This window comes from Siphateles boraxobius, unplaced genomic scaffold (genome assembly GCF_051911475.1).
Source record: "Siphateles boraxobius isolate OS27281-9 unplaced genomic scaffold, OSU_SipBor_1 53, whole genome shotgun sequence".
NCBI lineage: Eukaryota > Metazoa > Chordata > Actinopteri > Cypriniformes > Leuciscidae > Siphateles > Siphateles boraxobius.
In genome coordinates this window covers 8,788,445-8,803,768 of record NW_027509175.1, presented here as the reverse complement: position 1 = coordinate 8,803,768, position 15,324 = coordinate 8,788,445, and the positions used below count along the sequence as shown (strand labels likewise).

Below are 15,324 nucleotides of genomic sequence, written 5' to 3'. Positions count from 1 at the left end.
AGTAGCCTAGGGAAAAATAATCTTTGTTCAGATGTGATGGGAAAATGTTGAGGTATTGTAGGGTGTGTGAACCAGTTTGGGTAACATTTTTCTGATCTTAGCAACATCTATGAAGCTACTGTAGGTTTTTAGGTGATTCGATTATAACATTAGCTGCTTCACAAGTCATGTTTTATGGTTTATGAGAGTGAGTACAGGTGGCCCAGAGCTATTGGGGGACACACAACATTTCTCACGAGGAGATAACCCCATTACAGTTGACCACATTCAGTTCCTTTAAAGGTCCAGTAGGTAACATTTGTAAACAAATATTTGTTAAAACTGTCATTATGTCCTGAAAGTAGAATATGAGACTGATAATCTGTGAAAAAAATCAAGCTCCTCTAGCTCTTCCCTGTGGTCCTACTGCCATTTGCAGAAATACACAGCTCCCGGTCAGAAACAACCAATCAGAGCCAGGAGGAATGTCTTAGCAGTGTCAATCACGCTCGTGTACGCGCTGATCACCCCTCTCTTGCACAGCGCGAGCGCGTACCGTGACTCTCCTGTTCGAACTCGTTCATCCAAATGAACTAATCTTTTTTCGAGTCATTTCGTTCATTCAACGAACGAAATGACTCGAAAAAAGATTCGTTCATTTTGAACGAGTCTTTTTCGGAGTCATTTCGTTCATTCAACGAACGAAATGACTCGAAAAAAGATTCGTTCATTTGGATAAACGAGTTCGAACAGGATCACGAACGTGCATCACAGAACAGAGCAAGGCGAGCCTTTTTGCTTATAAAACTTAACGTTTTTATTTATTTTTTAAATGACCGATCGTTTCGCTAGATAAGACCCTTATTCATCGTCTGGTATCGTTTAAAGCCCTTTGAAGCTGCGCTGAAACTGTAATTTGGTCCTTGAAACGTTTGTGTCCTATTGAAATCCATTATATGGAGAAAAAGACTGGAATGTTTTCATCAAAAACCTTAATTTCTTTTCGACTGAAGAAATAAAGACATGGACATCTTGTCTGACATGGGGGTGAGTAAATTATCAGCAAAAGTTTTTTTTTAAAGTGAACTAATCCTTGAACGTTATCTTAGTAGCTATTTATAACTTATAGAAAGAGTGCAACCGTATAAAGTTACATGTATTGCAAAATACATAATGATTTGAGGACCAAGTTTGTAGTCAAAGTATGGGCAGGCCATAGTCAATGTAAAGCATATTGTTGATGTTTCGTCCCTATTAGTGAATGTTCCATAACTGTTTATAATCCGCCGTCATCGGTGGTCCTGCTTACTAGCCTGCGCGTTCACGGCAGGCTCCGCTGTGGGGGAGGATCTGTGGAGGGAGGGCTGTAGTGCAGCAGAGAGCAAGGGGGTTGGACCTGTAAGTTGTGCTTGTTCAAATTTTCAGGCTAAGTCAACATTTTCTCAAAACTCCCTACTGCAGCTTTAATGTTGATCTATAAGTGAACTTTCAAAAGTGTACAGTTGTGGAGGTGACCATAAAAAAGCATATTTTAACTTTAACAGTTACAGTAGTCCAAAACTGTACAACACCTTACACTTAAATAGTGGCTTAAATAATACACTTAAAAATGTGCCCAACATGAGGTTAAAAGAAGAATGTATGTCCCTTTCTTTTAAAATCCCTCCAGAAAATTAGACATTGATAAAAAACAACTAGGTTATAATACAATAAAGAAATGTTAGCATTATTATGCATGCAAAAACTGACCTGCTATAATAGCAACATTGGCTCAACCAATGGTATGTGTTTGGGGTGGGGCTATCTGTTTTTCCAACCAATGGAAGATGGGGGAGTGTTTGGGAGACCTGTATTCTAAACAGTGCCGAAATGGCACACTGCATGCAGCCACTTTTTGTGGTATATGGATCCACAGAGTCTAGGCAAGACTTTTTAGGCAAGTTTTAGGCAAGAGTAAAACATCTAAAAGTGAAACTAAGAATATTATTTTTGGAAGACAATTGTTATTATGCATATTTTAAGCTACCTCAAACAAAACCATAAAAAGTTTAATAACATTCCTTACTATGATTCAAACCACAATATAATCTGATATAATATATGACCAATTATAAAATGCTTGACAAAACTCTCAGATGCCACTATGATTATATTCATAACAATTTATTTATATTAATTCCACAAATTCTCAATGCTTTTTACATGGAAGAGGTCTTTGATGATTTTTTCACCAGGGTCAGACAAACACATTAGCCATCTGAAGATTTACACAAAATAACAACTGATTATTACACAGTTTTACACTGTAAAAGATTTTATACTCCAACATCTATTCCATTGACTTTGCAGGTTCATAATCAAGGACAACATTGTCATGATTGTCGGAAAATACTCAGTTCTGTTGTATCCCAGACGGCTGGATTTAAAGTATTACTTATAAAGCTAAATTAATAACATCGTGCATGGATAAAAAATATTGCTCTGTAGTCTTATACATCTTGCCATGACAGTATTAAATGATCTAATTAGCCACTTGTATGGAATATGCTACTTCTCCTGTCAGCAAGTATTTTTTGTTTGCATGACAAAACAGGAATAATTGCACTGTCCAAGAAATCAACACTCTCAGCCCTTACAAAAAGTACTGTGGTGGTACTGTGGTATCAGATGGCAATAATACAGTACTTGGTACTGTACCATGGTACTGTATTATCACCATATTCATGTACTTTAGAATATACAATACATGGTCATCCAAGATCAAAAATACCATGGTACCATGTCCAAAAACGTGGTACATTTTTGTAAGAGAAGACAAACATACTGTCTCTTTCCTAGAACTAAAAACACACATTTTCTAATTCTCTCACTCTCAAACAGACCTCCCCTCCAAACACACAAACAGACACACACATAAACACTTATTAGAGCACATTAGGAATGAGCAGGTGTCTGTATCATTCCATATTGATGCATTCAATTTAGACTATCAATGATAACTATAACATATGCCATATATACACTACTCTTTTCCAGCGTCTTATTCTGAATTCTGTCTATATCTATGTATTACAACTTGGGCAGGGTGGGATTTGTCAATGCAAAAACTACACTACACAGTCAAACATTCACACACACTGACAACAACAACAACAATAACAACAACAACAACAATAATAATAACAACATACGTAAAGATTACCATATACCTCTTTAAGTCCAAAGCTTTTCTTCATTATTCTTCAAGGGATCAAAGAAATAGTCCAAAAAAAGTCATAATATTTTCAGGGTCATAAATGGGACTGTGCTCTTCAAATTTGATTTAGTCCAAACCAAGTGTCTTTCAGTAACTTGTCCAGCTGAAGACCACAAGGTGAAATTCAAAGCTCCCCTTTTCTTGTAGACAAGCTCTCAGCAGAGATTTGGAAGAGAGAAATACAGCTTCCTAACATAATCAAAGAGAATATGATGTACATTTACTGCTCTTAGCACTGCCATTAAAATAAATATTCATAGAACTCTCACCCCACATATTGTACACACATATACACACACTCACACATATTAGCATGTCTCTGCTTAATGATATTTAGAAAGCTGGTCACATTGTCTCTCTTAAAATTGTGCTTATCTCTGGAAGCAGCAAGACAGCAGGCCATATTTGCAGGTCAGGATATGTACTTGCAGTACCTATTCTGGCCACTAGAGTAAGACGAAAGGCTGGTGGAGAATGAAAAGGTGGAGAATGATGTTAGTCAAAATTTAGATCTTAGGTTTTTCTCAGAGATGCTCAATTGTAGACTTTTACACATGTTAGAATGGAGGAGCTTAATTTGCCCTATCGAGATTCCAATAATGCTGAGGCATCAAAGTTGGTTTCGGTTGTCCACACTGAGAAAGTGAAGCTTGAGTGTTTCACACTTCCTAAGGAATCTAATATATTTGTTCAGTTTTAATCTAACATGGCATCTAACTGATCCGCAAGGTCATCAAACATGCTGCCAATGTCATCAAGAATGTTAACTGTGCTCTTGTTGTCCACAATGGAGCTGAAAAGGAAAAGAAACAGAAAGTAGAATAAAAAGAATGGTGAGTTTTTAACAACATCATCATCATGCAATGAAGAGACTCCTTAGTGCCAAGGAGGAAGAACATAATTTGTTTTATAGTCTATAAACATCTACTGTACTTATATACCTGTCATCCTTCTTAATCTTCTCCTCCACTACCTCCAGAGCAGCAGCCAGGGACGCACTGGTCTCCTCCAGTCTGAGTTTCACCATATTCCCTGAAGCAGCTATCAATAACCCTTGGCTTTCCACCTCTGTTTTTCCAACTCCATCTTGTGGTTCACCCTCTACTTGTGTCTGTCTGGCTACGCCTACCTTCCTTCTTCTCATTATCACCGGTTCTGCCCCCTCCCCTGTCTCTCTGAAATGACTCCCTGCAGAGGAACCTGAAATTAGGCCTTGTTCACCTTGAAATGTCGGATCAACCTGGATCAGACCTGTCCTTTCCATCCTAGCAATTCCGACTTCCTCTACTCTTTCTTGCTTCCTCGATTCATCTTCCTCTCTCTGTTTTTCTACTTCTCTAAGCCTCTTTTGCACATCCACTCCAGGCAACTCCGCTTCCAGAGGGCTTGGGATATCCACTGAGAGACCAGCCATGGAGGACCTCGGGGGCTTCACTGGAGCCGAACCTGGTGTAGAGGGTGTTTGTGGGGTTTGGGGTGTCTGTGGGCTCTGAGCTGGTGAGGTTGCTGGACGTGGAGACAGCATGCTTCCCTCCAATGGTTTTGGAGTGACTGGACTCAAAGTCTGTGGTAGATGTTCCAGTTGTTCAAGTGAAGCAGGGCTGAAGGGGGCACTGGATGGGCTGAGAACATCTGCCTGGGGAGAGCCGGGAGTACCAGTGGTATGGATTGGCTTGATTTTTACAGGTTTGGGCAGTGTAGGAGGTGGACTTGGCTTGGGAGATACTGGAGGAGGGATTTTCTTAACCTCCACTATAAAGAGACAAAGAAATCATGTTATGGTTTAACAACTTAATAAAACAATACAAAACAACTTATAAAAACAACTTATTCAAATTTATTTTACTACATCAACCAAATATCAGGAAGGTCTCTGTTGATATCAAGTTAAGCAGAGACCTGGTTTCCTTGAACTGCTTTTTAAAAATACCCATGCATTTCTATGTTGGCTTGCTAGGCTGATTTATGCTTGTTTGCTAGTTTGCCACAGATATGCCAGTTTGCAGGACAAAGGGTGAGATAATATGAGGAAAATACAATGACCTCATAGATAGCATTCTTACCTGGGCTATGTTGACCTTCTGGTCCAGGTAATGGAACCCTCCTTGAAGGAGTTGGGGGATCGAGTTTGCGAAGGGCCATTGCTGGTTTAGGTGAAACTGGGGGTTTCAGTATTTGTCTGGGAAGAGAGCCAAAGATGTCGTATTGCAGTTCTTCCTCCCTACCACTATCTCCAATGCAAGCTTCTGATACAGGTCTTCTCCGAAAGTTCTCTAGCCCATCTCCATCAGTTCCGTTACTCTGTGGTGGAGCCAATGCTTTGGGTCTTCGCTTTATCGTACTTGTTTCTGTCAGGTTAAAATGTTCACTATCTGAGTAATGTGGTGGTCGTGGTCTTCTCAAAGTTGCGGTGGCATCCATCCGTGACCACTCCTCTTGTGGCAGAGAAGAAACAACCCCTTCCAGATGAGTGATCATGGAACGTGGACGTGGCTCAGGGGCCTGTTTAATTGGGTGGGATTCACAAGCTGCTGGTTCATGATGTGCGAGGTCCTGTATGGCTCGGTTCATCTCAGCCTCTTGTACATCATTGTCAGGCTGCTTTTGAGAGTCGTAAAATTCACTGATTGTGCGGCGGCGACTATCTGCGTCGGAATTCAAAACGTCTCGGTTCTGCCGAGGGAGGTTTTGGCTTGCCTGGAGAACAGGTAAAACATAAAGACTCAGTTAGGCATCGATACATACAGTCCGTAAGCATACGTAAAACATATGTACACGATTGTACAGTGTTATTTAACTAATAAAAATTAAACCAGGAACTTTTTAAGAAAGTAAGTAGGGACAACTCTCATGTCAGGTAAATTTAAATATTTTGTCAAAATATTTTATCAGCAATAATCGCTCTGAATCTTAACGTTGACCACAGAATATATGTTTTATTTTGAGAGTAACTGTTTAATTACCTGCAAATAACCACTTCCTTTACCACTGCTTCCAAGATTGGACATTTCAAGCATGGCAGCAATGTCTCTAACGCTGCCCCCAGATGAAGTTTTTTCAGAGGCAATTCCACAATCACTACGTCTGCGCTCCCTGTATGTCACATTGAGTAGCAAATTGTTAACCCTATTTTCGCCAGACCTTACATCATCAGCCACAGCCTCATCAGCCAGGTTACCAGTGGAAATGGAAGAGCATGACCGTTTTGGTGGAGTTGGAGGACGAGTCCGTCTGCGAGGCCTAGATGTAGCGAAAGACTGACTGCGATTGACACTGTTGATGTCAAGGGTTTCACCAGAGGCTTTCGCTGAGCTGCAGGGAGTGACCCTATGTCCACCTAGTGTTGCGTATTTCACAGAGGAGTCTGGCAAAGGTAAGTCATGCTCAGCATCAGTAATGATATACTGTCCACGTCTTGGCTGGGATGGAGTTTGACCATTGCCCTCTTCGGTTTCTCCTTCAGGTGGTAGGCAAAGTAATGGAACGTTACGAGCGTGAGCATGAGAACGGGGAGAGTCACAAGGCCCTCTGGGCCTGCTCTGCGTTTTTATCGGGGAGGAAGGGATGTTTGAAGGAGAATTTGAAGCAGAAGATGAGGCTCTGCCTTTAGTAGGGGTGTGTGGAGGTGTTGGGGTGGGACTCTCAATTGAGCTAGGCTTCCTTAGAGGAGGAGGGGCATTAGCTCTTTGTATGCCTCTCCCATGTGTGCTGTGCCGGGGAGAGCCACGGCCTTCCGTTCTTTTGCGTATTCGAACAGAGGGGGCGGAGTTCACATCTGGTTCTGTGCTGGGTTCTAATGATTGTTTTGAGTCTGTGCTTTCTTCTATCTGGCTCTCCTTGGTGGGAATGTCTGCTTCTGGAGATTCACTCAGTCGTTTGACAGCTAACATCAACTTCTTCTGGTGTCCTTAGTGGGAGAGAAAAAAGAGGTGGACAGTAACTATTTTTGTTTGTAAGGTTAAACTTGTAATCTTTTCCCTGATGAAAAGACCAACATGAATATTAATGGTGGGTCAGTGTAGTCATTTTGTTTATTTTGACAACAACAACAAACAAAAACAAATTAACTTATTTTCATTACATCGCACTATTTTAATTTGTTATTTTATCAGCATTAATGGCACCTGGTACCCTGGCTTTGGCATTGGGCACACATGCATCATAAACATTAAAACATAAATATGTGAAATTAGACAAAACCAACATGCATAAAAGAAGACTCAAAGAAACCATCTCCCTATTTAACATTCAGCAGACGCTATTATCATCCTTCTCACAAGTGAGGAATATTAATAGTTTTTCATACAAGATCCAAAAGTACTCACAAAACCACAATGCTACATTTTAAAAACTAGTAAAAATTCTAAAGCAGAAGTAAAATTACATAAAGTAAGAGAAAAACATTTAGTTTAGTAAGTGCTTTTGATTGTGGTTTAAAGTAAAGAGCTGAGGGAAGATGTGTGTCAGCTTCTTCTTGAAAGTACCCGTGTCACCACAGAGGAACAAAGAAAGTTTTTTTTAACTTTATGGCTAAAACCTGCATAGGTATACATCTAATATCCAACTTGTTCCATTTCTGTGCCTGAGTGTTTAAATATCCTCTTATTCCTCATGCTGTTCAATATGGCCATGCTTGGCCATACCAGCACATGCATCCACAAGAAAACATCATCCAAAACACAATATACTAGAGACCAACTATGCCAGTCTTTTCAGCAGACTTTTCATAACAAGAAAAATAACTATTTATTATAAATATAAACATAATGATGTGTAGTATACATGCCTAGTTTAGTGATGCCGATCTCCTTTAGGTCCTCCAGAGTAATATCACTAATGAAGTCCATATTGTCGTAGCCGTTCTGAACCAGAGTCTGGTAGTATTGATTCAGACCAATTGCAGACAGCCACTCAGCCAGACTGGGCTAAAAAAGTTACACAGATTTTTAGTAACGGATTTGAACGGCAAGTTTGTACATGTGTATACGTATACATACAGTGGGGTCCAAAAGTCTAAAACCTAATGAAATAATAATTTTGACTTTTCAAATTTTATGTTGTTATTATTAGTATTATTATTTTAAAAAAATATATGTGTATATATATATATTATCAGCAAACACTTTTACTAATATTTGGTTTATCATTATTTTGCTTCAATGACTTCACAAAACCTGGAAATTATGTTCTACAATAAACGTCGCAAATGTGCTTATTTGATGTGAAACAGGAAAAGTAGCAATACAGATACATATTTTGAATTCATTTTTTTTTTTATAATAAAGCTTTCCTTTTTTTTAGACTTCTTGAACCCGACTTTATTTATCTTACTGGTTTCTCTTGAGGTATCCAGTCTGGGATGTTCATTTTGCTGATCTCTGAAAGCATTTTCTTCCTGTGACCTGGTTTTGTCACCCCAATAGCAGTGAGGTCCTGTGGGGTACACACACACACACACACACACACACACACACACACACACACACACACACACACACATAAACCAGAATTTTAATTTAAGTGTAACTATTCCTTTAAGTTGAAGAGCAATTTGTTGTGTAAAGTATCTGACTATTCTGACTATCCAATAACAATCTGGACACTTAAAGGGATAGTTCACCCAAAAATGAAAATTCTGTCAGTATTTACTCACCCTCATGTTGTTCCAACCCCGTAAGACCTTCGTTCATCTTCGGAACACGAATTAAGATATTTTTGATGAAATCTGAGAGCTGGATCACTCCTCCATAGTCTTCTTGAGGGATTGAACTTGCAGGCCCCGAAAAGTTATTACAGACATCGTTAAAATAGTCCAAGTGACTACAGTGGCTCAAAAAAACAAAAATAACGACTTTATTTCAACTATTAATTTCGTTCTCTGTGGGCCTCGAGTCAGTTCACTAGTGTAAAAGCGTAGAGCTTCTGTTGTTGTACGTCACAAGCATCACACACATGACCAGCGTCGGCCAATAGTGAGCCTACGTGTGACGTAGCTCTACGCTATTACACTAAGTTAACTGACTAGAGGCCAACAGAGAAGGAAATGAATAGTTGAAATAAAGTCGTTATTTTTGTTTGTTTTTGCGCACAAAAAGTATTCTCGTCGCTTGATAAACTTAAGATTGAGCCACTGTAGTCACTTGGACTATTTTAACGATGTCTTTAATAACTTTTCGAGGCCGGCAAGTTTCAATCCTTTTGAAGCCTTTGGAGGAGTGATCCAGCTCTCAGATTTCATCAAAAATATCTTAATTCGTGTTCCGAAGATGAACGAAGGTCTTACGGGGTTGGAACAACATGAAGGTGAGTAAATACTGACAGAATTTTCATTTTTGGGTGAACTATCCCTTTAAGTCACTCTCCAAAATATAATGATATATTTTAACCGTTAAAATACTTTTTGAGTATTTTGAAAGATGGCAGCTGTTTCTGGTGGTAAAATATAGCAGAAATGTATTTTTATTTATTAAAATGTATTTATTGTTTATTTATGGAATGATGATTGACAGTGGTTATCTTAGCGTTGTGTTTGTGTTACCTCTGGTGTCATTCTGCTAATGGTCTGCAGGTCATAACCAGCAGTGAGAAAGTTTGCTGTGTAGAACTGCAGCTGTGCAGTAGTGAGCCATTCAACAACAGCCTCTGAGCTCTACAACACACACACACACACACACACACACACACACACACACACACACACACACACACACACACACACACACACACACACACACACACACACACACACACACACACACAGTAAGGCAAGGAAAGACGGAAACACATCACTAATTCAAACATTGCTTTGACAGTAACATGATTCCAAGTCCTAGTATGAAAGTGTGTCATGTAGTACACACTGCAACCACTGTGTGGCAGCAAAAAATATATTCTTGCTTCAAAATCATATATCACTAATCAAACATACCATAGTAATACTGTGGATTTTGGATATGTTCTTTGAAACACCTTAACGTAAACCCTGATATAACGGAATATAGTGACCCTTAAACAGGGATATCATGCACAAGTGACAGTAAAGACATGTATAATCATAATGTTATAAAATATTTCTATTTCAAATAAGTGATGTTCTTTTGAACTTTATATTCATCAAAGAATCCTAAAAAATTTATCACGGTTTCCGGAAAAAAAAGTAGCATAACTTTTTTTTTTAACATTGATATTAATTATAAATGTTTCTTGAGCAGCAAATCAGAATAGAATGATTTCTGAAGGATCATGTGACACTGAAGACTGGAGTAAAGATGCTTTGCATCATAGGAATAAATTACACATAAAAATATATCCAATTAGAAAAAAGTTTACAATTTTAAATTGTAATAATACTTCACAATATTACTGTATTATGAACAAATAAATGCAGCCTGGTGAGAATAAAATATTTCTTAAAAATATATATATAAATATATTTGAAAAGTACCATAGGCTATATGTTTATAAGTAATTAATCAAGCTTTACTTTCATACTTACAATATTCATTCTCATTAAAACACTTACATTATGATAAACACATCTGGGCCAGCACACACACACTTGCCTTGCTCTCAGCTGAAACTTCATCTTTCCTCTGTAGCAATGGATCCACAAAGGGTTTCTTCTTTTGTTGACGTGGGGCAGCAGATGCACTCTGAGTGCGCTGAGAAGACACTATAGCAAAAAATAAAAATAAAATGAAAAACAATTCACTTTCTATATATTTTTACTTACCAGAACTTTGAATACACTTATGGGCTCATAAAAACTTTTGGACGCATAGAACAATGGATATATGAAATGTGTACAAATGAGACATAATGAGACAAACCTGTATTCTAAGATCAGTCTAATATTTGAATGTAAATAGGGGTTTAAAATGCATATAATAAAATATAAATAACAATGGCTCCCAAAAGTATTTGCACACACTTAAAATTTATCTTATGGCATTTTATAGCAAAACATCAAACCAGGCCAACAAAGCACAAACACACTCTACAAAAAATTATAAAATCAATAGATTGTTTTGTCATATATCGTACATACTTCATACATCCCCTAAAATTCACCTGGACACCAGTAATTGTACAAGAAAAGTGAAGTTAGTTCTGAGAATGTTGGTATACATATCGTAGTACCTGAATTAGGATCTAAAGACTGTGATTGGTCCATAAGATGCTCTTTTGCTTTGGCTGACTGGGACAGCACCGTGGCCAACAGCTAAAACACACACGCAAAAGCACACATACATGATCAGTAATGTGAGAAATAGAGAGAAAGACAGACAAAGAGAGAATTTACACATCTGTCCTCGTGTGCATCTATGGTCTTTGTGTGCGCCGCACCTTCACGCCCTCAGCCTGAGCATGCAGTCCCGGCACATTGAGGCCATGCGTGTTGACTCCGGGTGAGTGTGTGGGGGTGGTCGGCACGGGCACTGGTGAGTTGGTGAGGTGAGCGTTGGCATTACTGCTTTGTCCGCTAGTAGATGAACGTCCACTGGTCAGACTGCCTGTGCTGCCCATGCTGCCAACACTGCCCCCTGCTGGCAGGTACAAGTTATAATGCAAGAAACCAGAAATAAATAAATAAAACGTTGAGTATGTCCTTGTTTGTGCATATGCTTTGTTTCGCAAGTACATTCTATCGATAGACATTCTACTAGCTGTAAGTAACCTTGCAAATACATGTCAACTAGCAGTCATTACATTATTAGTTGAATGTCTGGTTAATATCTTGTCTCTGCAAGTAGATGTCAACTTATTTTACTTACCCTAACTTAACAGTCTTCTAATACTCTAATGAGAGTTAGTTAACATGTAGTTGCACATGAATGAGAGTTAGTTGACATGTAGTTGCAAAGGTACTTATAGTCAATAGAATGTCTAAAGTGGACAATTGAAATAAAGTGTAACCGTATTTAGGTTGTTGACAAATAACTTAAAACAAACTTCTTTGAATTTATATTACTGTATAAGGTAAAGTTTTTGGATCTTCTGTATTTTCAAAACATTGAAGCGTATTGTCCCGACATGCATAAGAGACACATATAACATCACTGATGTCTGTTGCGACGGCTCTTGAAGCACCAAAAATGAGATTTTATGATATTTTTAGTGAATAACCACTTAAATGTATTTTCATCATACTATGGTATTGTATTGCTTCAAAAGACTTGCAATATTGTGCTTTGTACTTTTAATGTGGTTTCTTCATTTTAAGAGCTTGACCATGTGAATCACCGTCTATTTTTTTAATTCTATGAAAAAGAGCAGGTCAAATATTCTGCCATATTTTTCCTTTTATTTTCCATGGAAAAATCATATTAGTCAATCATATTATCCCTTAAAACTCACCTTTCCTTGAAAAAAAAATTCTTCATGCCTTAAAATAGCTTGAAAGTAACTCTACACCCTTGCCTCATTTCGAATATGTGGTTCTATGAATATGCAAATTAGCCCCGCCTCCTACATTTACTCACACCAGCTCAGAGATCAACTCGTTGATGATCACACGTTGACCTAAATGGTTACAAGGTAGTTTGTGACGTCAGAAACACCAGTGATTTCAATCCGCATTTTTGATACTGTCTTTGGTTCACTTCAGTTTTAAGGAGAAAATACTCAGCAATGCTGTTGACTTATGAATTTTCACATGGTTTGTCATTAAAAACACCACAAGACATATAAACAAAATTAAAACTTTGATTTTCACCACAAGGGGGACTTTATAATATTCTTTTTTATTTATATTTATAAACTTCCGTTCAAAAGTTTGGGGTCAGTAGGATGTTTTTTGTTGAAAGAATACTTTTATTCACCAGGGACACCTTAAATTGGTAAAAAAAAAATACAAATAAAAATAACAGTAAAGATACAATCCTGAAAAAAAAGCTATACCACAGTTTCCACAAAAATATTAAGCAGCACAACTGTTTTCAATATTGATAAAATAAGAAATGTTTCCTGAGCAGCCAATCAGAATATTAGAATGATTTCTGAAGGATCATGTGACACTGAAGACTGGAGTAATGATGCTGAAAATTCAGCTTTGCATCACAGGAATAAATTAAATTTTAAAATATATTCAGATACATAACAGTTATTTTAAATTGTATTAATATTTCAGAATATAACTGTATTACTTTGTTTCTGATCAAATAAGAGCTTTCTGGGTGAGCATAAGAGACTTCTTTCAAAAACATTTTACTCCAAATAACGGGGAAATATTAGTGTATATTTTTTAACATGTAAATATCCCATGTAGTTTCCCAATCAAGATGAAACCATAAAAGCAGGAAACATAATAAACATAAATAAATATAAATAGTTTTAGATAAAGTATAGCATATCACGCTACAGGTCACTGCTCACGTCACATCAACTGTCCATTGAAAAACTGTGTATTTACCAGCTAAAGGTTTTCTCAGAACCCAAATCTCCTCATTTGTGCTGCTTTGCTGGCCGCTGAGGGTTGGAGAACCATGAGGGCTGGAAACGGATCCCCTTGAGCCTGAAAGATACCACACACACACACACACACACACACACACACGATCATAGTGAGGTAAGAATGAAATACATTGCTTTGCAAGCTCCTGATTTGCAAAACCAGATACACACAGAGGAAGCAGAGAGTAAAGGGATCATTTGGGGGCAGTTCAAATGGACTGTAGCATATCCAACAGTAATCTGGGATCCTTGCTGATGAACATGTATTTTATATTTGTAAATACAGTACCAAAAAATATTCAGACCCCTTAATGAATTACAAAACTTTAGTTGGCTGTGAAATGTAATGTCTAGCACTGAAATTCTTGCACTTTATTTTTCAGTATGTGTACTTACAGTGTACTTAAGAAAGTACTGGGTAATATAAGGTACAGTAACTACAGGGGTTAAGGTCAGGTTTAAGGGTAGGTTCAGGGTTAGTACCTAGTTATTACCCAGTTATTGTAATTACTATGATAAGTACAGAACATAGTATGTACATGGGAAACAGGACTGTAAAATAAAGTGCTACAAAGATTTCTCAAGACTGTAATATAGTCATTTCTGGAGTATTACAGAAAAAAGTAAGTAATACAATTTGTTTTATTTAAATATGCATAAAAAAGCCTAATAATACACTATTTTTAGTGTACACACTCATTATACATGATAATCACTTGTAAAATATGCTGGTTAGGTGCTCAAGAAACATTTCTTATTATTACTGCTAAAAATGCTTAATATTTTTGTGGAATCTGATTTCAGGATTCTTTATCGAATAGAAAGTTCAAAAGAACAGCATTTATTTTAAATGAATTTTTTAAACAATAATGCCACGTTTAATCAATTTAATTCATCATTGCTGAATAACAGTATTCATTTCTTTAAAAATGTGTTTATAATATATAAGAATAGGGGGAGATATGCTGAATAGTGATTTTAAAAAGTTACAGCAAAAAATAAAATCTTTATTTTCTTTATGGAAAACATAATTTTTCAACTTTTTTCTTGGAGTGAAATATGACCTGGACGTGTTCTTCACACAAATATCTCTGATACTGCGAATTTTGTATGTTACTCATCCAAATTTCTCAAAGACATTCAGATTCACATCCTGTTTACTCCATTTTACTATGGTCATGAAGTTTTAAAAAAGCCAGGTGTATGATATGATATGCTTATGACGGGTAAATGTGTATTTTTCTGACTGTATTTGTGTGTTTATACCTGTCTCTTTTTGTGGCTCCTCTGAGCAGGAGGAGGCTGGTTCATACCCAATTGTGCTGCAGGTAGGCATATTATAGCCAAATGAGGTGAAGAGGGGCTGATGGGTAAGGGGCTGTGTAGGGGGGGGAGGGGGAGTGAGGGGCAGAGAAAAAATGTGGGAGCAGTCACCGTTCACCATGACAACTGAACCAATTGCTGGCGGACGGATCTGTATCTTAAGATACTGTTGGGTTGAGGGACCTGGGTACAACAGAACAACAGGCGACACCAAAAAAACACAAACAACAACAACAAGAACAACAAAAAAACAGGAAAGGAAACACAAAACAAAACATGTTCAAGCAGAAATATCTAACTATAGCTGAGCTTAT

General features: G+C 37.6%; 1 protein-coding gene across 4 annotated transcripts in view; it reads right to left on the bottom strand.

Annotated features, from left to right (window-relative positions):
* Positions 1 to 2,126: 2,126 nt before the first annotated feature.
* The window catches only part of LOC143714228 (caskin-1), a 60,226-nt gene continuing 47,028 nt past the window's right edge, over positions 2,127 to 15,324 (bottom strand). Inside the window, exons 11-22 of one of the 4 annotated variants that reach the window (XM_077205306.1) lie at positions 14,954 to 15,193; positions 13,647 to 13,748; positions 11,582 to 11,781; positions 11,375 to 11,456; positions 10,798 to 10,907; positions 9,774 to 9,884; positions 8,567 to 8,668; positions 8,022 to 8,160; positions 6,199 to 7,142; positions 5,299 to 5,932; positions 4,177 to 4,987; positions 2,127 to 4,028 (exon numbers count right to left, since the gene is read on the bottom strand). In XM_077205306.1, the coding sequence (XP_077061421.1) occupies positions 3,932 to 4,028; positions 4,177 to 4,987; positions 5,299 to 5,932; positions 6,199 to 7,142; positions 8,022 to 8,160; positions 8,567 to 8,668; positions 9,774 to 9,884; positions 10,798 to 10,907; positions 11,375 to 11,456; positions 11,582 to 11,781; positions 13,647 to 13,748; positions 14,954 to 15,193 (3,572 nt within the window). In that variant the 3' untranslated portion in view covers positions 2,127 to 3,931. The remainder of the gene's footprint in view (positions 4,029 to 4,176; positions 4,988 to 5,298; positions 5,933 to 6,198; positions 7,143 to 8,021; positions 8,161 to 8,566; positions 8,669 to 9,773; positions 9,885 to 10,797; positions 10,908 to 11,374; positions 11,457 to 11,581; positions 11,782 to 13,646; positions 13,749 to 14,953; positions 15,194 to 15,324) is intronic. The other 3 variants (XM_077205307.1, XM_077205308.1, XM_077205309.1) reach the window with 3 other exon arrangements.